At 33.7% G+C, this 22270-nt stretch overlaps 2 protein-coding genes across 2 annotated transcripts; one reads left to right on the forward strand and one right to left on the reverse strand.

Moving 5' to 3' along the window:
• The first annotated feature begins 1914 nt into the window (after window positions 1–1914).
• Window positions 1915–2710, forward strand: LOC110667224 (LOB domain-containing protein 33-like). Its single transcript, XM_021828020.2, has 2 exons — window positions 1915–2234; window positions 2342–2710. The coding sequence occupies exons 1-2, from the start codon at window positions 1956–1958 to the stop codon at window positions 2708–2710; spliced, it is 648 nt and encodes a 215-aa protein (XP_021683712.2). The 5' UTR covers window positions 1915–1955.
• A 2851-nt stretch (window positions 2711–5561) lies between these two features.
• On the reverse strand, window positions 5562–10646 carry LOC110667223 (probable phosphoribosylformylglycinamidine synthase, chloroplastic/mitochondrial). Its single transcript, XM_058133611.1, has 4 exons — window positions 10493–10646; window positions 10319–10372; window positions 5949–10150; window positions 5562–5835 (listed from the first exon to the last, which is right to left on the reverse strand). The coding sequence occupies exons 2-3, from the start codon at window positions 10361–10363 to the stop codon at window positions 5954–5956; spliced, it is 4242 nt and encodes a 1413-aa protein (XP_057989594.1). The 5' UTR covers window positions 10364–10372; window positions 10493–10646; the 3' UTR covers window positions 5562–5835; window positions 5949–5953.
• Window positions 10647–22270: the final 11624 nt, after the last annotated feature.

A 22270-nucleotide genomic window follows, 5' to 3' on the forward strand; every position in this document is an offset into this window, starting at 1 on the left:
AAAACTCTCACAATGATTTTTCAAAATGTTACTCTAAAATTTTAGTACTTGATAATATATGTTTGTCTGAGTGGAAACAGTTAATAATAAGCAGGTGGAGTATAATGTTATTCACACAAGGATCATAATACAATAACTCATCAACCCTACAGAGAAAACTGAAGCAGATATTGACTCAAAATGCAGTACAGATCAAGAAAATAATTTCAATCAAGAAAATAATTTCAATTCTTACTTGAAAATAATTTCAATCAAGAAAATAATTTCAATTCTTACTTCATTATAATGTAGTTTCCTAATGGAAAAAAAAATGTTTAATGTGAAATAAGATTTTGACTCTCTTGTATGATTGCGGAGTTGATAACAGCTCAAATTATTGAGAAACTAACAGGAAAGGAATTGCAGTTTTTGCCTATAGCCTATAAGCCTTAAATTTTATTCATTTGGAATCTGCTGCAATAGGTTCCTGGACATGCAGATAGGCATATAAGGTAAGAGCTAGCGTGCAAATGGATAAAATTGATCATTTTTCCATGATAGAGAAAGACACTTTCATCGTTAAACTCAAAAGCCGAACAGTTCCCCTCCACCATCACAGAACACTCTCCCTTGTCATTCATAAATTTGATTCAAAACAAAAAAACTAGAGAGTTTTGAAAAGACAAAAAGTAAGAATCAATGTCATTGAAAATGGCATTATGTCTCCCATCCATCTTCCTCTTCTCTCTCATTTGCCCATGCCTGGTTTCTTTCTAGAGCCTTGAAGCATTAGAGGAGATAAAAAGTTTGAGCACTTGCAAGTTGCAACTGTTGCTGATAAGCATGTGAGTTTCTCTCCTGGCTTTAGGAGCAATTAGATGAATCCTGTTTAAGCCTTCAGCCACCAATCCATTACTAGTAAGTGGCCAACAGCAAACCTGATAATGTGTAGCAATAAAATATGCATCATAATGGAGAGTTAACACATAATGCAGGATTAGAAGCTGCATAATTAAGGGAATTACTACATCCAGACAACAAGCTGTCACGACTCATGGGCTCTGTCCAATGCCTAAGCTATGAAATCTGCATATAAAACAATATAAATTTGTTCTCTTCAGATGAAAAGAACATGTTTAAAAGCCGCAATGCACCAACTCCTACAGCTTGATTATGACTGAAAGGATAAAATATTTTCAAACAATATATCGTGATTTCTTCATGCAACTACCGGCATCCCTATCTGCTAAACTGCCTTTTCTTCATGAAAGTCTCATAAACCTTGTTAGAGCAATCAATAGAATAACATTAACAAAAGAACCCAGCAAGAAGCTCAACAATGCCAAAAAATTATTTTGGTCAACTTTTTGTTATTAAGGAGAGTCGCAGTTAAATTCAATCCCTCATTATAGGCACAGTATGTAAATGTTCTGCAGCACCTGTGCAAGAAGTACAATAAAGCTTAAAAGGCAAAGTCAGCTTGTAAACCTATGCTATTAAAACTTTATGAATGTTCACATTCCAAACTCAAAGACCCTTCTTTACTGTTTCTCATCATCATGCTCTTTAGACACGAAAGCTTTTATCATAATTCCAAATAAAGGGGCAAAAAAACTGTTTTACTAGCCTAGCAAAGAGCAATGATATCGTTAACAGAAAATTCTATTTAAAGCAATTTTATCTCATTTTTAGAGCCCAACTAATGATGATGATTAGGTCTATATTAATGAAAAAAAGCATGCATAAATTAGGAAAGCTTACCCAGTTTGAGAATGACAACTGTAGCCCATAAGGGAGACCCAAAAGAAACCTACTTTTAAGAAAAGTGAGGAATGTCTCTTGGCCACAACAAAAAGGGCTTATGACACTTGTAAGTGATGATTATAAAGAGAAAATCTCAACACTAGTTCCTACACAAACCAGCCCTAGTACAAGCAAAATCAACTTGACACAGATAATTGAAAAAGCATAGGACAATGACAGGGCCGGGCTCTTCATGTGGAGCATGCAAGTTCCTCAGAAGAAAGTGCACGAGTGAATGTGTCTTTGCACCTTACTTCAGTTATGACCAGGCTGCAACCCACTTCCTAGCAGTGCACAAGGTGTTTGGTGCAAGCAATGTTTCAAAGCTATTATTACACCTGCCAGTACAGAGTCGAAGTGATGCTGCTATCACCATATCTTATGAAGCACTGGCTCGGATGCGGGATCCCATATACGGCTGTGTTGCTCATATTTTTGCACTCCAACAACAGGTTTCTATGTTCTTTCTCCAACAGCCTCAACATCTGTACAATTGACCTAGAATTTAAGTCGGTTTAACTCAACACAAATTTATACATCCTTTCAACTTGTCTTGCAGATAGCCAGCTTACAAGAGGAGATAGAAATTCTCGGGCATCAAATGGCTAATCTCACAGTTGGTATTGCTAGTCATGGAAGCTCACAAACAACCTCAAATCCAAACTGTGAGAAACAGATTTGCTCGTTTCAAGATGCCATCAACATGCAATATTATCAGAATCTACCAGTTGAGCAAGTGAACAATTCAGGATATGCAACTGGAAACCAATCTTTTAATAGCCAAGTGAATGTGCAACTGCCTTCTTTATATGAATGGGAAGACCAGAACCCTTTCTGTGAATCCCACCCAAATCCTTTAGACAGACTCCTTGAAGGAGTGGACTTCCCATATTGTTCATGGCTGGACAGTGGAAACAATGCAAACTGAATCCAATTTGGGACCAAGAAAAGCATTTTAAGCGAGTTACAGCTTGTGCAACAAATTACCATGATTTTCAAGATAAGGATGTAGACTTAGTCCAGTTTGAACCTCTGAATCAGCTTTTGTTGTCTCCAAAAATATCTTGTCACCCCTGCACTATCTGTAATTATACTAATGTAGATACCATGATTCTCAAGATGAGGATGTAAACTTAGTCCAGTTTGAACCTCTGAATAAGCTTTTGTTGTCTTCAAAAAAATCTTGTGACCTCTTCACCACAATCAGAGATCAAGCACACCAGGAATACTAAGCTCTAGCAAAGGCAAAATCTGAATAACTGAATGGCCAAAAAAGTCACATTGAATTGACTTTCTAAAGTGTTCTATAGAAATTAGATCCTGGAAGGTTAACAAAAATAGAAAAATAGCAGCCATTTTTTGCAACTAGAAAGAGATAACTAGCAGAAACCATCCAGACCAACATTTAGATTCATAAATTAAAAAACAAACATAACAAATACACAACAGGTTGAAGGTACCTCGGGCAGAAATTTGTCATATGATTCATGGCCATAGAAATAACACACATGGATCATGGGACGAGGTGGTTTAACAATATATCCAAGAACAAATTTATCTTTCATTGCAATGAAAGGAGTCCAAGAAAATTTTGACAGAAGATATGTTCACAGAAAAAAGTACTGCGCTAAGTATGAACATTTATGTCCGCATCTTAGCATCATCACATCAATGAAGATATCCTTCCAGAGGAATTAGGATCTATATCTATCTAAGTATTTAACAGCAACAGGCATTCAATTGATGCAATTAAGGTCACTGTCTCAGTTCGCTTTCTGTTGTATCTTCTTACAAGCGTATAGTCCTTTCATTGCCCTCCAGTTAGGATATCACAATTTGCTCACAATGCCATTCAACAAAATTATTGACTTGTCCTCAATTGATCCTGCAAATATGAAAATTAAAGCTAGGGCAAAAAATCATTGGATCAAAAAGGCACATGGCTACATGTAAAGATTTCAACCATTTGGCAGTTACTCATCCAGAACATCTTCAGTTTCCAAAGCCAATGCCTAAATTCCAAGAACATCATGGTTAATGCATTGTAATTAAGCAGACCACTCATGTTGGGATTCAGAAACTAGTTAGTCGAGTTTAATTAAACAGAACAACATCAAAGATTGAAGCTAAAAAGATATCATACCCAAAACTTTTGGAAGAATGATTGCCAATCTACTTCTGCAAGGCTGACTGCTGCTTTCAGATCACAGCATAAAATCACATGCCTAGTGTGATTGATTATGAGAGGCAAGTTCTGATTTTAATACGTTGCTCTGGAATTAAATCCTTGTAGCCAACCGGAATCTGCATATTTAACTGTCACAGAGTTCATTGCCCCCCATCTTACAATGCATGAACAGAAATTTTTCAGACTCCTGGGTCGCATTGGACCAAGAGATCATTGCACATTGCCATGGTTAGATAACAATAGCAACAAAATTAACAGTAGTCCAAGCTGGGGACTGGAAAAGGCTTCCATGGAAAATTAGGGCTTTTTCAACATGAGAACTTGTTCAGTCCCATCCAGAAATGAATTGTGTACTTAACATTTCGTGATTTAAATACGAAACTGAATTTAAAGATGGAGCCACTGGGCCTACTTTAGTTTCAGCATTAAAATAATCATTTATCTAAAACATATGTCCTCATATACAGCACTTCTTTCTCTCAAATCAAGTATATCCAGACAAAGTTTGAAGCAAAGGCAAACATCTCATTAGTAGGGCAATACAGGAGTCATGTGGATTGCGGAATTTGATATATTAAATATCTTGGCAGTTACAAGATTTGTAGTGATTTAAGGTAGTTCTACATTGATTCCATAGAAATATCCAATATCAGTTTATCTTTGATATCAACACAAAACCTAACAAGACAGCCATTTTAAGTGACTATAAAGAGTTGAGAGGATTGGAGATTACAGTCAATGAGAAACAGAGTGATAAATAGCACAGACCAGATGGATCACCTAAAGTGCATATATGATATTAACTATCTACACACAGATGTACAATATACATATGGGCATATGCACAATATCATCCATTCGTATCCCATATCCTTACAAAATTCATAAGAAAGAAGCTAAAGATAGCTTAGGCAAAACCTTTCGCTATAAGCCACAACCACAAAAACCACATAGGTCAACAATTTGCAGGAGCAAAAAGAGTATACAATAAGACAACTAGGGTTCAGGAATAAATTCTATGCTCATTTTAGGGATGCCTGATAACTGAGGCACTTTGAAAGATTTTGAACACATTTATATGGTTAACTGGAATGACTCTTACCTGCTTAGGCATATAAACATATTTGATAAAATGGAAGGAGAACTTTTGTAGTTCTGAATATATTATATATTTCATTATATAGCCCATAAATTTAGATTATCTGACTCCCTACCATCCTGTTATCACCAATTATAATCGCCAGTGTAGACGATGACACAGATCTCTCATAAAGATCTCACAAAAATATTCTCCACAGTTAGACAGGCATGGTGAGCTGCAACCAGAATAATGTGTGCTAAACATGGAAAAACATAAAACTATCGTGAAAGCTTTTACAAGATTATCCTCACCAGTTCACTGAAGATGAATATTCATTCAATAGTCAGTTGCAAGATGGATAATTTCCTTGACTACTCCAACTTGGCTTTTTATAACATGAATTGCATACATGGAACAGTTTATGCCATGCTTATTAAACAGAAAACATCTTCAAGAAACTGGCTAGTTCTTCATGCTACCCAACCATCAAAAAGAACAGCAGAAGGAATCTATTTATAACAACTAAAATTTTGTATTATTCATGTAGTTCAATACAAATGAAAGAGAAACCATAAACATATTGAAGGGAACAACATGAAACTCAAAACTTTCAACACCTGTGTCCATTGAAACCTTGGTGTGTATTTTTGGCACAGAAAAATAAGCTTAATTTGATGCTGGAGGAACTATGGATAATGATTTGTGATCCAAAACACCTCTTGACTTCAAAAAATTCTACATCCCTTCAAAATGATGATCCATATCTCTCCAACAATTTGACAAACTGCAAATTGGAATCAGAGAAGCAGAATATCAGTAAGCAATTAAGGTGGAAACTGTAGTATAATAATAATAATAATAATAATAATAATAATAATAATACAATACAACACACACCTGTCTCATAAGCACCATTCTCTGGCATTTTGGAACATCTTTAACCATGGGCTAGGACCTTTTTTGTCCACATTCCAGTTCAAGGGGTACCATGGGAATTGCCACATCAAGAAGCAACGTTCTGGATGAGGCATCATGGCAAGATGCCTCCCATCAGGAGAACAAATTGCTGCTACTCCTAAGGGAGAGCCATTCACATTGAAAGGGTAAGCTTCTGTAGGATTCCCATCATCATCGCAGTATCTAACTGGGGCCAAGTTTGAATGAATCACACGATCAAGAACACCATCATCAGGGAAATATGCTCTTCCCTCGCCATGGGCAGCCCACACCCCTAATGTACTACCTTCCATCCCTTTGAACATTATAGCAGGCGAATCCTTTATTGTCACACTTGTAAAGCGGCATTCAAATCGACCAGATTCATTGTGAATGAACCTTGGTTGTGATGGGTCACCTCCAGCACCAAGCACACCCCCAACCTGGGGGCCTGGGACCCAACCCAGTAGAGCCATGAGCTGACAGCCATTGCAAACACCAAGACTGAAAGTGTCAGGCCGCTTGTAGAACTCCTGAAATTGATTTAGAAGGGGTTGATTGAATCGTATGGAAGCAGACCAACCTTTTGCAGAATCAAGGACATCAGCATAACTAAAACCCCCCACAAACACAATCCCATGGAATTCATGAAGAGAGATAGCTCCATTCAAGAGGTCTGACATTGTAACATCCCAGGGTTCAAAACCAGCAGCATAAAGTGCTGCAGCCATCTCTCTGTCTCCATTGCTGCCTTCCTCTCGAATCACAGCCACTTTTGGTTTCAAAGTTGCAGTCATATATTTCTCATCAGTAAAGGAAGGAATAAAAGATAGCTTCCAGTAAGGTTCATGCCTAGACTTCAAACCTTCGTTCTCCATGTCCACACAAGAAGCCAGTCTTTGGAACTTTTCCAGATGAAAACTAGTTTCTTCCCACACATCTCTAAGGAGAGAAGTCTTCTCATTCAAATGAGTTACCGAATCAACTTTCAGTTCTATCACTGGTGAGGCAGTCACTTGTCCAATAATATGAGCAGAAACTCCTACACTAGTGAGCTTTTGCATTACAGTATCCAAGTTCTTTGTGCTAATCTCAACAACAAGACCAAGCTCTTCAGCAAAGAGTATCTGGAAGAGACCATTCCCTTGTGAAGTTAAGTCCAAAGCAATACCACAATTCCCAGCAAATGCCATCTCCATGGCACAGACAAGTAGTCCACCATCACTAATATCATGTCCAGAAGAGATGAGTTCATCTGCAATAAGATCCTGGATACACTCAAAAACTCTTTTGAGGTAAGGAACATCCTCAAGATCAGGACAGTCATCCCCAACTTGGTCAAAAGCTTGAGCAAGAGCAGAGGCACCTAACCGCCGCTTTCCTTTTGCCATATCAATGTGAAGCAACAAACCATCATCTCCCAATTTCAAATCTGGAGTAACTGTTTTTGTGATGTCAGGACAAGTGACATACACACTTATAACAAGATTACCCGGAGCCTTAACAACCTCACCAGCTGCATGGGCTGCCATTGACAGACTATCCTTTCCCCCATCAATTGCAATACCAAGTTCAATCATAGCTTCAGATAGAGCTTTTGCAGCATCATACATGTCTGCCCCCTCCCCATCAAGCTTGGCAGCATACATCCAATTCCCACTTGCTTTAACATCAGAAAGAGAAGTAACCTTAGCCCAAACTAGATTTGTGAGTGCTTCTCCAACAGCTAATCTAGCCATTGCCTTTGGATTAACCAGACCTTTGATTGGCTGCTCTCCAATTGCACATGCACCTCCAGTAAAGTCAGTGTAAGTCTGAGCAATGACAGCAACATCAGCAAGAGTAATCTGCAAAGGACCAACAGTTTGCTGCTGTGCCACAAGACCTGTAACACATCTATCCACTTTTGTTGTCAAGAAGCGTTTTGAACACACAGAAGGAAGTCTTAATACCCTCTTCAAAGCCTCCATCACAGTGATCCCTGGGGCAATATCAAGTGGCTCTCGTGCATGAACCACGTGGTGAAACTCAAAGGTCTTCTGAGGCATGTCCCCGAGTACTTGCTCCAGCTCAAGATCCACAGCAGGAGGAGGAGTAGGGTGTCCACTTGAATGGCACTTCTCATTAGCTAAGCTATCAACCAAAACAACACGTCCCTCACCATTGATCGTCCCAATAACAGCCATTGACACCCTTTCTCTTTCACAGATTGATTGTAAAAGATCGCGGCTCTCAGGCTTTACCAAGATTGCATCTTGTTCCTGATATTCTGCGCCCCATATCTCCAAAACAGACATCGTATGATCACCAACAACAATTGCCCGGATGTCAATCACAGCGCCCTTTGGATATATAATCTCCTTGACAACATTACAGTTACCACCTGCTCCCTGATCATGGATGCTGATAATTGGATTATTCTCCCCCATTTCAATGCAGGCACGAACAACTCGATAGAGTTTTTGAGCCATCTCAGCATCTCCACGTTGTACAGCATTAAAATCAAGCTCTGCATCATTCTGGCCACTCACCATACTTGATGCGGCCCCACCTCCCATTCCAATACGATATGCAGGACCTCCAATCTTCACAACCAACATACCAAGGTCAGGCTCTCCTTTTGTTATATGCATATGATCAATCTGCCCAATTCCCCCACTGAACATTATGGGCTTCAACCATTCTCGCCTTTCTCCACTTGGAAGTCTCATTCCAAAAGTTCTAGTATACCCCTGAATTAAGGGCTCCCCGAATTTGTTTCCATAGTCTGATGCCCCATTACTGGCATCAATAAGAATCTGCAAAGGAGATGCCAAGTTTGATGGATATGAGAAAGAATGATCCTCCCATGGAGCATAAGAACCCTCTATATTCAGATTCCCAACGCAGTAACCAGCTGTAGCTGCAATAACAAATGAACCCCTACCTGTTGCGTGGGTATCCCTAATTCTACCGCCAGCACCAGTCTCTGCCCCAGGATAAGGAGCCACAGCGCAAGGGAAATTATGGGTTTCAGCTGTAAATAAAATATCAAGGTCACGAGTAGTTGCATTCAGTGGACATGTCAAACCAGGCTGAACTGGTCGCAACTGCTTTACAGGGAAACCCTTGATTGCACTAGAATTATCCTTGAAGCCAATTACAGAATTGTTTGGATTAGCCTGCAAGGTGCTCTTCACAATCTGCATAAGAGTTCTATCCATGGGCTGTCCATCAATAACAATCTTCCCAGTAAAAAACCAGTGCCTACTATGCTCACTGTTGGATTGAGCAATGTCAAACAATTCCACTGTTGTTGGATTCCGTTTGATATCATCCTTGAACAGCCTAGTGTAATACTGCAAATCTTGCTCATCAAAAGCTAATCCCATCTCCTGATTAATCTCTTCCAAAGCTTTCCTACCCTTCTCTATAACAGGCACGTATCGTACTTCCTCAGGAACCACATTAGTCTCAAAAGATGTCAGCCTCTGAGTATAAACACATTCAGTCATCCGATCATGAACCAAGGCAGCAAACTCATTAAGTTGATCTTCTTGCAACACTCCCTTACTATAGAGCAAGTACCTCCTCGACCGTTCCATTCGAGTCACTTCTGTTAACCCACAAGCACAACAAATTGACACGGCATTTGCAGACCAAGCTGTTGTAAAAGACAACCTAGGCCCAACCTCAACTACAACAGTATTCAATCCTTCTTTCCTCTTCTTCTCAAGAAAGCTCTCAGTCCCCAAATTCTCTGGCTCATACGTTTCCTGAAGCAGCCACCTAAGTACTCCAAGCTTCTCATCCGAAATCTCAGATTGAAGACCAATATTAAAACACTGCTCAGTTTGTAGCCCAACAATCTCATTCGAAACTTTTGTTTGAACCAACTTGAGCAATTCAAGAGTTGCACTCTCTTGAATTAATGGCAAGCGATAAAAAGGGACAATTTCTTGTGCAGGCTTCTCAATCAAACTAGATTGTTCATCAACAGAGCTTGTCACACCACTAGAAACAACAGCTGTAGGCTTTGATTGAGCACAGCACCTCAATGATACACATCTTCCGTTAGATACACCCAGAGGAGGCTTACGATTACGAAGTGTGCCACATAGCAGCTGCTTTCGCCGATTAATAGGCAAATCTCTCAGTAAAAACAGAGTTTGCCTAGAGGTACCCTGTAAAGAAAATCCAAATAACAGCCGACATATGAAACAAATTATTACTCAAGCCCAGAAAAAACAACAGGAAAAAAGCTAAAAAAAATGTAGATTTCCAGCTAAATGACAGGGAAATCAAATACCAGAAGGACAGGAATTTCACTATCCATTAATATAAAAACCTACCTGCAAAAATTGAGATGCAGTGGTGATTTCTCGGGCACCAGCCATTACATGAACCTGTGTAAATGAAGCACAAATCAGAAACTAAAAGTTAAAAAAAATAAAATGATTATAAACAAGCAAAGAAAAAACAATTTTAAGAAGCAGAATTAAGTATCGAAAAACAGAGGAAGATACCCTCTTAGGGTTAGCTAGAATCGAAGGCGCGTATAATATGGTTAGAGAGATAGAGAGAGCGTGGACTAGGGTTTTGGCATTGCACTAGTAAACCCTACTTTCCTGCTGAAGTAAAGTTTTCTTCTTCAGAATCTAGCTATTTTTTGTTATTATTATTATTGGTGGAAAAGAAATGGCACCCCAGTCTTCCTACGAACAGTCTTTGGCGTTTCCTCCATCGACTATTTATCTTTTTCTAATTCCTTTGATTTTTTTTTAATTACTGTTCAATTACCCTTTTAGGAATTTTTTTTTTAATTCTTTTTGGATTTTTTTTTTAACTTCTTTTAGGAATTAGGACTCGTGAAAATTGATATACAATGGAAAAATAAATTGAAGATTAAATGAACCATTTTAATTCAAGAGGAATTTATTATTTAATTTTTATATTTTAATAAAAATTAATTAATTATTTATATATTTTAAAATATATTATTTAATCTGTATTTTATTTCTATTAAAAATTTTTAATTAGTTATAAGATTTTAATATTATTGAAAATACTATTTAATAATTAATTAATTCATATATTTAAGAAAAAACATATTTTTAACCCTAATAATTTAATTTCATTAACTCTTTAATTCCCTTTTATTATTTCTTTTATATCAAATTGTCTTGACATTAGCTTTATCATTTCTCTCTATTCATATTTTTTTCTTATGCATCCATTCTTCTCTTCTCCTCATTCTTTCTATGTTTTTGTATGTATATTCTATGATTTCCTAATTTAAAACAAAGTAATATAAAAAATAAAGTAATTTAACAAAATTTTAAAATTTATCTTATTAAATTTTTTATAAAATGATACTATTTTTTGTAAAGTAGTAAATTATAGAAAATTTTATTAACTTAACGAAATGTTAAAAAATATTATATATATTCTTTTATATGAAGAAATTTTATTTTTTTTTAAATTAATAAAATTTTCATTTGACTACTTTATGAAAAAAATATTATTTAAAAAAAATAAATGAGATTATTTAATGAAATCACCTTATTTTCTATAATAAAAAAGTAATATTTATTTTGCTTTATACCAAATAATAACAATACACATTATGTAAAGAGGTTAATCAATTTTCTTAGAAATCTAAATAATCAAAACAATAATCTAAGAAAATTATTTTGTAAAAAAAAAACATAAAAATAATATCATGGAATTGAATAAAATACATGAACAATTTAAAAAATATATAAATTCAAATTTAGTCTCTATATAGTAAAATATTAATTTTTATTTAGAAATGTATTTTTTAAAATATTATATTTTTAATATATAAAAATTAACTAATTAATTTTACATGAATAGATAACTAAATAGTAATTTTTTTAAAATATATAAATTAATTAATTAATTTTACTAAAATAAATATACTAAATATTAATTTAAATATTAATTTAAAAATATTGACAACTATAAAATTTGACAGAATAATTAAATAGTTTAAGCAAAGTAAAATATATATATTAAATAATAAATTTGTTTGAAATATAAAAATTAAATATTTAATTTTATTAAAATATAATAATTAAATAATATATTTTCATTCAATTCAAATTTTTACTTTAATTTATTAATATTTTTTTAAATTTAGTTTTTATTCCAGTTTGGTTATTTTAATAAAAAAAATAATAAAAAAAACTAAAAAATTTTTTTTTTTATTTAACGATGCAACCATTTTGTAGCTCTGTCCAGCCCAGGCCCTAGACCCATATTCATTTGTCCAGCCCAGCTTAATTATAAAATCCTCCCTATGTAAATTGACAAAGCAAATTGAATTAAATTTTTTTAATTTGATTTGGTTTTATCATAACTTCCATTCAGTTCTTTCAACTTTCATTATTTAATAATTCATCACCTTACTTGAATTATGTGAATAATCCTACAACAAATAGATGAAAAAACTCGAATTTGATATTTTTCCATTTTATACACCTTACATAGAAAGAAATTAATTATGTTACCCTTAATTACTTTGATTTGATTAGGGATGAGCGGTAATTTGATTTAGTTTTTAAGATAATTCAGTTTGGTTAGTTATTTCAGTTTAGTTTGATTTTAGAGAAAAAATTGATTGAACCAAATCAAATCGAATTACTTTATTAATTTTTAAATTGATTTATTTTTATAGAAAATTTAAAAATTATATGTAATTATATATATATATATAAATTATTTTATTTTATTAATTAATGATTATTATGTTCAATCGTAGTCAAAATCAGACTAAATAACTTAAAAATAACTCTAAATTAAAAAAAATATCAAAACTCAAAACTTAAAATCAAACCGAACCGAAATAAAACTGTTCAATTCGATTCGATTTTACATTCATTTCAATTCAATTAGATTTCTAAAATATAGTAATTCGATTAATTCATATTTTATTGATCTGATTTAATTTGAACCGAATGCTCAACCCTATATTTATTATTTTCAATATATACTAAAATGGATTTTTTTTTTAAAATTTCTGTTATTAAATAAATATTATCTGCATATAAATACAAAGACATCCATAACCAAAAATTAGAAAATAAAAAACAATTTCAGATTAACAAGTTTGTACATATGCATGAAATTGCATGTACATTAACATCACTAATAATTAATATTATTTGTATATAAAAATGCCATTAGGCAAAATCAAGTTATTGGTTATAAGAAAATATGTCAAAATTAATATGGTGGAGCATGTCTTTCAAAGAAAAACAGTAAATAAAACTGAAATTTAAAATAATTTAATTAGTAATAATTTATTTAATTTTTAAATCAAATCAACTAATATTAATCTTTTAGTGAAACATAAAAGGTAAAAAAACAATTTCTCAAATTATATATAGAAAAAAAATAAATTATCAATCCAACAGTTTATCCATATAAGGTAATATAGCGCAAAAAAAATTAAGTATTTTATTTTGAGACAATGAATGTTAATGATTATTGAATTATTGAAAGAATTAATCACGGATTTTTTTGTTTTAATGGGATGAAATATGAATATAAGATTTAATACTTTACTATCAATTAATTTTTTAAAATTCAGGTTAAATTTTTGAACCGATTAAGGTTAAAAAAAATGAAATTTTAAAAAGTTAATAAGAATCAAATCAAAGTTTATTTAATGTATTATTAAATAAATATTGAAAATTACATAAATTTGATAATTTCTTATAAAAAATCTTAAGAGAATGTAAATATATTCAAATAAGTAAATTTATATTAAAATAGAAGTAAATTATTAAAAAATTTCAATTATATCTTAAAATAATTTCATTTAAATAATTTAAAAATTTTCATTATAATTTGACAAGAAATAATTAATAATAAAAATAATAAAATTAAAAATATTAATTATAATAAAATTATTTATCAATATCAAAATTAGACCAGTATTTATATATTTTATAATTGTTAATTTAAAAATATGATTTTTAAATTTATAATAATAAATAATGTAGAGATAAATTAAGATTATTTAGCATAAATTGATAATTTTATTTTGAAGGAATTACAGCTTTATTGTGTGTTGGCCAAATGGAGATCTCCATCTCATGCATAATTTTTAAGGATTTATTTGGATGAGGCGAAGGAAATGTAAATAATGAAAATATAAGGAAGAGCAAAGAAGAGGAAGGATAAGAAATGATATAATAAAAAAAAAATCTCATATTTGGGAATTGGTGAATTAATAAAAAAATAAGAAAAAATAATATATATTTTTTATATTTGAGAATAGGTGAAAAAAGAGTAAATTTAAAAAGTATACAAATAAAAATATTCATAATTCTCAATTTCTCTCTCTTTACCTCTCTTTGGGTTGTAAGAAAATGTAACAATCCAATTTTTTTAATAAATATATTTTATTTTTCTTTTATTGACCTGATAATCTATTGATATTTTATTTATAAATTTAAATTAATATTTTCACAATAGTAATTTTTGTTAAATGGGTATCATTTTGTTTTTCACATTATTATTATTATTATTATTATTATTATTATTATTATTATTATTATTTTTCTTTTATTGACCTGATAATCTATTGATATTTTATTTATGAATTTAAATTAATATTTTCACAATAGTAATTTTTGTTAAATGGGTATCATTTTGTTTTTCACATTATTATTATTATTATTATTATTATTATTATTATTATTATTCTTTTATTGACCTGATAATCTATTGATATTTTATTCATGAATTTAAATTAATATTTTCACAATAGTAATTTTTGTTAAATGGGTATCATTTTATTATTATTATTATTATTATTATTATTATTATTATAAATTGAAAGCTAAAATTTCAAAGAATTAAAAATTTGGACTTAAGTGAATAACTCATGAAACTTTAGAGACTAGCTATGTAATTAAAAGATAAAAGAAAAAAAACAAAACAAAAAAATAAAAAACGCAGCAGCAGTAAACCCCCCCCCCCCCCCGGCCCCCTTTTTCCATGCATCCTTTCCTGATTTCCCCCTCCTCATTCTTTTCTTTCCCTTCTCCTCCGGCAAGGGCCCAAGCCGGTCGGCAAGATAACCACCCAGTGGCCACCGGAGCTGCTCCAGACGGCGAGAGGTGGCGGCAGCGCAGGTCGACGAGAAAGAAAGAGAGAGAGAGAGAGAGAGAGAGAGAGAGAGAGAGCGCTTGAGTGAGTTGGAGGCCAACTCCGGCCACTGCGCCGTCGGACAGAGGTGGAAGATGTCAGCAAACCTTCCTAGACGGTAAGGACCCCAGTTGCTAGCCAAGCACGCCGGAATCCATGGAGTTTTTCGGCAAGATCAGGAGAGAGAAAATGTTGGACAGCGGCTTTCCGACCACTTTTCTAGCGATTATATTGTTGGATCGAAAATACGAGGCCACCGATGGACTCAGGACAACAAGATCTTCGAGATAGGACTGGTCCCGCTCCGATTGGACAACGTTTGAAAAAGACGATAATTGGACGGTCCACATCGCTTGGTGAGATTTTCGAACTTTTTCGATTCCAAAAATTTAAAAATAATTTTATGATAATTATTAACAAAATTTAGACTTAATTTAGGTGGGATCGGATCAAGGATAGCTTACCCGCGTTGGGACCGCATTTTCATCCAGATTCGGCTGCCCCACGGCCGGTCTCAGAATGTGATCGATATTATAGTCAATCTTAGCATTTTCAGACGTTTTGGACACGTTACAGGTGTCAGAATTGACATTGGTAAACCTTAACTCCAAGTTGCTCATTTTCGGCTAATACTGATTTAGAATAAAATTTATAAAATATTCGTGGATGATCAAAAAATTATAATTTCTTTTGCAATAGTTTTATAATATTATTAAGAACCGCGGGGCAAAATTTTAGAATTTGTAGAGCTCGTTTGGATAGTTTTTGCAAATAGGCTAGTTATAGAAGCTAAATTGTAATTTTTCAAATTGTGATTGTTGACTGTTTGGGTGGGCCTAGGAGGGGCCTTGTGATGTGATTGAGTTGTGATTGTGTGATTGGAAGATATAGCAGTGTATTTTGAAGCCTTTTGCAGGTTGGGTAAGTCCTAAGTATAGGAGAGATTCTGCCGAATTTTCGGCACAAATTAGGATGTGTTTGCCTCTTTAAAATTTATTTTTATTTTAATTAGCACTAATAAATTCACAATAAAATTATGTAGGTAATCAAGATCAACTATCTTCTTTCACCCAACCTCTACAGTCGTCTCTGGTGTACTGTGAGTAAAATATTAATTTTAATTATAATTTCGATATTATTATATGTTCAAGCATGCCCATGCATCACTTATAAATATGTATCTATGTAGTTAAATACTAGGCACATTTTATATTGCATTCATAATTGATGAAATGCCATGGATGTTGTTTGTGGTAATTTGGAGCAGTATGCGTGCATTAGCATGCGTGTGGTATGGTATTGGATATGGATAGGACCGATAGACACGGCTTGAGAGACACTCGCTGGGACCCGGTCCTTTATGGATAAGTCGGAATAGACACGGCTTGAGAGACACTCGCTGGGACCCCGCATTTGGTTTATTAAGCGAAAGTCCGGCTTAAGAGACACTCGCTGGCAGAGGTTAGATTAAGAGCTCTGTATAGGGGATCAGCTCCCATATATGTACTGTTTGAACAGTGTTGGGTGGGTGAGTGCTCCAAATTACCTTTTTACTATTATGATGTGATTTGTATGAAATTTATAATGATGTTGCATTCCATTCCTTATGATGCATTAGCTTTAGATAGTTATAAAAATTGTGATTAGAATTAATATTTTACTTTCTGAGTCGAATGCTCACTCCTGTTCACCCTATTTTTCCAGGCTACAGGAGGAGACATTTTTCGGAATAACCTGCTTCTTTCCTCGCAGGTTATGAAAAAATTATTTAACTGTATTATTATTATTATCTAAATTTGAAATTTAGAACTACGCATGTGTTAGCAATAGTATAGACTATATTAGGAATTGTGCTAATTTAAATTCTTGAGGTTAATAAATAGAGATTTGTATGATACTTAAACAATTTATAAATGATGTAACCGGATTGAGCTGGACTCCCCTAATTTGAGTTTCTGATAATTATTGGGTTAAGTTTGCCCAGAATAAAATTATAATATTTTAATATAAATTATTTTTATATGCATATTGGGCCTAAATTATGGGTCTGATCATGGGTTTGGGAACAGTAAGGCTTATTACGGGCCTTGGGGGCTTTATGCTGGTCCAAGTCCTAGTGCTAATCCGGCCCATAGGTTAGGTCGTGACAAAGTTGGTATCAGTGCTTAGGCTTTAGATTCATGGGAAATAATGTAATTGAGAGTGTAAAAAGGAGTCTTGTTAGGAGGTCACATGGAGAGTATAGGATTCTATTTTTTCTTTTTTTGTAATTCTTTATTTCTAGATTCTGCGTTATATCTCGAGAAATATAAGAGTGCCTCAGTTAGTGTCTTGATTTTCGTGGAGTACATAGAAATGTGAAATAGAGTTAGCAGACATGTTGAGGTCTGCCATGGAAATACGTTCTTCAAGAAACACTATATTTTTATCAGTATGGGTCCAAGTGTTGTGCCTATCTGGTGCTAGGCACGAGTACATAAAGGTGAGTTTTGATAGTATAATGGCACTAAATAAGGGTGAGGATACCATTGCTGGCAGTCGTTAGTGGATGACCCAATCAGAGTAAGTTTATGATAATAGTAGATTCAAGAGAGATAAGAGATTTGGAGACCTAGTCTGTCAGGACGTATCGTAGTAACTATACAATGTTCTCAATGTCTGCTTTGTAAGTTACAGATTACAATACCGATATGAGATTATTGTGTAGAGCTGCGTGCATCCCCGTGGTGCTTCATAATGAGGGTGTTTGCAGATGGCCTCTGTTTTGGTACAATTATGCCAGAACAGAGTTCTATATCTACAGAGGAGTTGGGAACTCCTGGTTAGGGGTCCAGAATTAGATTATTGAAAGGTCACAGTTGGGTGATAACTAGAGTCAGTGACTTGATTACCCTAGCATGAGCTAGAGTTACATTAAGAGTTGCCATCATACCAGAGGTTGCAGATTAGTTGCAAAGTAAAGGTGACATCTATAGAGTGAGACCATTTGATCTTTGGTATGGAATTTTGAATGGTTTTTGCAGTACGACAAACGTTTTGCTTAGAGCTTAATGAGAATAGTATACCTTATGTATATCAGCAATGTGTAAAGTACAACCCTACTACCTAGAGAAGGTCAGAACTATGAATTGATGACTTACAGAGCTATGATATGATAAGAGAGTCATTAATTTGACATGGTGTTTGGCAAGGTGGTAAATGTAGTACCTTTGTTGCAGTAAGTTAGGGTATAGTCCTATCTTTTTAAAAGAGATAGAATGTTATTACTGATAATGATGACTTATGGAATCGTGTCCCAGATGGGACTGTTGCGTGGATAGAGAGTTGTTAACTCATGTGTTCTGGAGAGGGTATAAGTTCCATGTAGGAATTATAAGATGTAAGATCAAGATGTATGTAAGCCTTTAAATTAAATGACGGGTTTGGATACCTAGTATTTTAAATTTCAGCTAATTAAATGGATATGAAAAATTAGAGTTGCTACAGATCCCCTCCCTAAGGTAGTAGGAGGTAGTATGTAGTCTAAAAGGGTAAGAACAGAGATCACGCAGGAGAAATATGACTACTATTCCCTAAGTTCATCCTTAACTCCTTAATGCTTAAGACAAAAGTATACTCCAAATAAAGTAAAAGAAAAAGGACAAAAGTTAGCATCGATAAATCAAAGAATATATATATATATATATATGGAGTGCGGTTCAAATGCAGTCGGAGAGATAGCCTGAATGCCAGTAGAAGTTTAGCTAGGGTAGTTAGAGGATCAATTCTGAGTAACATTGAGGTATAGATGAAGTGGTAGGGATAGTGTACAGGTATAAGTTTCTAACATGACAATCAAGTTCAAAAATAAAATAGAGCTAAATAATGGAATAATGAAAATTCAGATTTGGGTAAAATAAAAAGAGTTGGCTAAAAAATAAACTCGAAAAACAGATTAGGAAGAATAGAGTCAAGATACTGAGGAGGTGAATGTGGTTCTAGGAAGGGTAAACAAGATAAACAAAAAAAAAAAAAGTAAGGATAAAGAGCGTAGAAAAGGATGACATTAGGAAGGACATTGTCAAGTTATGAAACCCAGAAGTACAGGACTTAAAGCAAGTCGTAATTGATGTAGTGTTAGGAGCCTGAACCTAGAGCTTAGAGTTACTGGATGTGGATTGGACCTTATCTATTTTCTACCCCCAAGGTAGGATAATAGGGCAATGACATAAGAACCCTTTTGGTTGTTGACAGTATAATGGAAATTAGGTGAGGTGTGCGATCAAAGTAGGTAGTAGCTGTTGAGCATGCTGTAGTAACTTGAATTGCATTGACAGATAAAGAAGCAAGATCAGTAGGAGTAAGCTGGATAAAAGTCAACATAAGGGATTTAAATATGCAAGATGAGGGATAATATCACAGAGGCTTGATGTTAAACTTTAGAATGGTGAGACCTATAGTCTAAAAATTGGAGTTAGACAGATATTTTCAGTGTGATCGATAGGATAATTATGTAAAAAAAAAAGGAGTAATAATAAAAAAATAAATAAATAAATAATAGTATGATAATGTGTAGCAGAACGCTAGTAAAGGTCAGAATAGGACAAGATAGGTATAGGTATAATTAGAAGATATTGAGAAGTACATGGATTAGAAAAGTGATTGTTGATAATATTGGAGTAGATCTGAAAGAATTTGTGAGTGCTTTTATCTTTTAGAATATAACCAAGTATAAGGAGTATTGGATAAATAATTATAAGTATGGAAGATAAATAGAGAGTAAAAAGGAAATAGTAAATTCTAAGATGATATGTCAGGCAGGACAACAGTATAACAAATGGTAGATACAACTGATATCTTGTAATAAAGCACAATAATTACAAAAAAATAATGAAACTAAAAAGGAAGACTAAGGAGTATGAGTTAAATCTTGTTTATTAAACAATGGTATACCATAAATGGTAGGAGAACATTTCTCCTTCTTTCCAAATTAGCTCGTGTTTCGATTATAGGAGATTATGTTAAGAAGAGAGGTCGTGTCAAAGTGACTCAATTAATTAAAAATTTAATGGGCGTCAGTATATATCCAATCTTTTGAGGCGAAAATGACGATAATGGTGTACCTAATGTTAAGTATGGAAGAATGATCAGAGAGGTAACATGAGTTAAATTGAACTAGTTACCAGGGCTTATAACCCTTTTGAACTATAAGCTGGAGGAAGTGCTATTTGCAATGAGTTATAGTGAATGAAATTATTGCTAATGGGAAAAGTTGAGGCTGGAGTTTGGAAAGCTATGGTCAGTATATGTGATTATATTAAGGAGAATGAACATGTGAAGTATCTTGTTCAGAATTAAGGCATGGAACTTATTCTGATAATTAAGTTGAGTTAGTTCAGATGGAACTTATAATTTCTGGGGCTCCTATCCATCCAAGATGAGCAATTTCTTACTAAGGCTGGCAGGGAATGATAATGTTCTGATAATTAAGTTGAAAAAGGAGATACAAAAAAAAATTTCAATGGTTAATTACAAGTGTTACATAAGGTGAAGAATGTGCTGGTAGGAGTCAATCGTAAGGTTAGAATTCTCGAAATAATGGAACTAGTAATCAAGATAAGACTTAAAAAAAAAAAAGAAAGAAAGTTAAAGTTGATGATGGGATGGACATCCTTAAAGGAAAAGGTGTAAGGGTGAGACAGGACTAAGATTAAGAAATAAGTACAGCAGGTTGAAAATATATCAACAATAGTAGAAATAGGAAAAGGAAGTGGATAAGATCCAAAGGACAATAAGAAAGCTAGGTAGAGTTAGTTATAATGATGAGGATAAAAAGGAATAGGTATGCTAGGAACACACTGAGCGATATTTGCAACAAGTTATTATGAGATGATAGATTAAAGGAGTAGTGGAGCCTCGATCTAAGTACCAATGTGTCAGAAGTAGGCCACATACTAAGAAGCTTTGGGAAAAAGTCTAGATATTTTCATTCCAAAGAAAGAGTGGGAAACGATAAAGTTGCATTAACTGGGTTATCAGGAAATACAAATACATTTATCCTATAAGGGAAGAGACCCAGTTCACTTTCCAATGTTGATAAATGGTACACTTGGCCCTTTGAGGAAACTCTACCTAACTAGTTACATAAGATGGATAGAGGTCGATCTAAGTACCTTAGTATGACTCAAAGTAGATTGGGAATTTGGAGTGTTATAAGGGATGCATTGGTGTTGACCACTGAGGTCATAAGATGAGTGAAGATCTCGAACAAGATGCCTAGATTAGGTGCTACAGGAAAACTACTCATAGGATGCCTTAGGATAAGGAACATAAGTCATGTCCTTTGGAAACATAAATTGTTGAAAAGGAGGAATAAGGACAAAAATCACTAAGAGACGTGTTAGGGCGCAAGCTAACCACCAAATGGATTGAAGTAAAGAGACATCAAGTCAAGTACAGAGAGGTATAGCGAATAGTTGAAATGTCAGAAAAATGGCCACTGAATAGTTACAAGATAAGTGCCCTCTAGAAAGAGATGATGACAGATAGAACACTATAGTAGAATCAGAGAGCAATAGAATGTCATCTATAATATAAGAAGAATTTGAAGAATATAATATTTTACCAATCTCTGCATAGCTAGATGAGTAATGATCACACTTGTTATAATAATCTTCTTTTCTTTATCCTCAGTTTGTTCGAAAATTCGAGGATAAATTTTTCTTAAGGGGGGACGAATGTAACAACCTAATTTTTCTAATAAATATATATATATATTTTTTTTTTATTGACCTAATAATCTATTGATATTTTATTCATGAATTTAAATTAATATTTTCACAATGATAATTTTTGTTAAATGGGTATCATTTTGTTTTTCATATATTATTATTATTATTATTATTATTATTATTATTGTTGTTGTTGTTGTTGTTGTTGTTGTTGTTTTAAATTGAAAGCTAAAATTTCAAAGAATTAAAAATTTGGACTTAAGTGAATAACTCATGAAACTTTAGGGACTAGCTATGTAATTAAAAGATTAAAAAAAAAAACTAGAAAATCAAAAACGCAGCAGCAGCCCCCCCCCCCCTTCCACGCATCCTTTCTTGATTTCCCCCTCCCCATTCTTTTCTTTCCCTTCTCCT

This window comes from Hevea brasiliensis, chromosome 14 (assembly GCF_030052815.1).
Source record: "Hevea brasiliensis isolate MT/VB/25A 57/8 chromosome 14, ASM3005281v1, whole genome shotgun sequence".
Classification (NCBI taxonomy): Eukaryota; Viridiplantae; Streptophyta; class Magnoliopsida; order Malpighiales; family Euphorbiaceae; genus Hevea; species Hevea brasiliensis.

What these genes read in the sequence shown, in the direction of transcription:
- LOC110667224 (XM_021828020.2), top strand. Translation starts at nt 1,956, where the DNA reads ATGACAGGGCCGGGCTCTTCATGTGGAGCATGCAAGTTCCTCAGAAGA. An exon ending in TTTTTGCACTCCAACAACAG is followed by an intron (nt 2,235 to 2,341) that starts GTTTCTATGTTC and finishes CTTGTCTTGCAG; the next exon opens with ATAGCCAGCTTACAAGAGGA.
- LOC110667223 (XM_058133611.1), bottom strand. Translation starts at nt 10,363, where the DNA reads ATGGCTGGTGCCCGAGAAATCACCACTGCATCTCAATTTTTGCAG. An exon ending in CTGCATCTCAATTTTTGCAG is followed by an intron (nt 10,151 to 10,318) that starts GTAGGTTTTTAT and finishes TTTTCTTTACAG; the next exon opens with GGTACCTCTAGGCAAACTCT.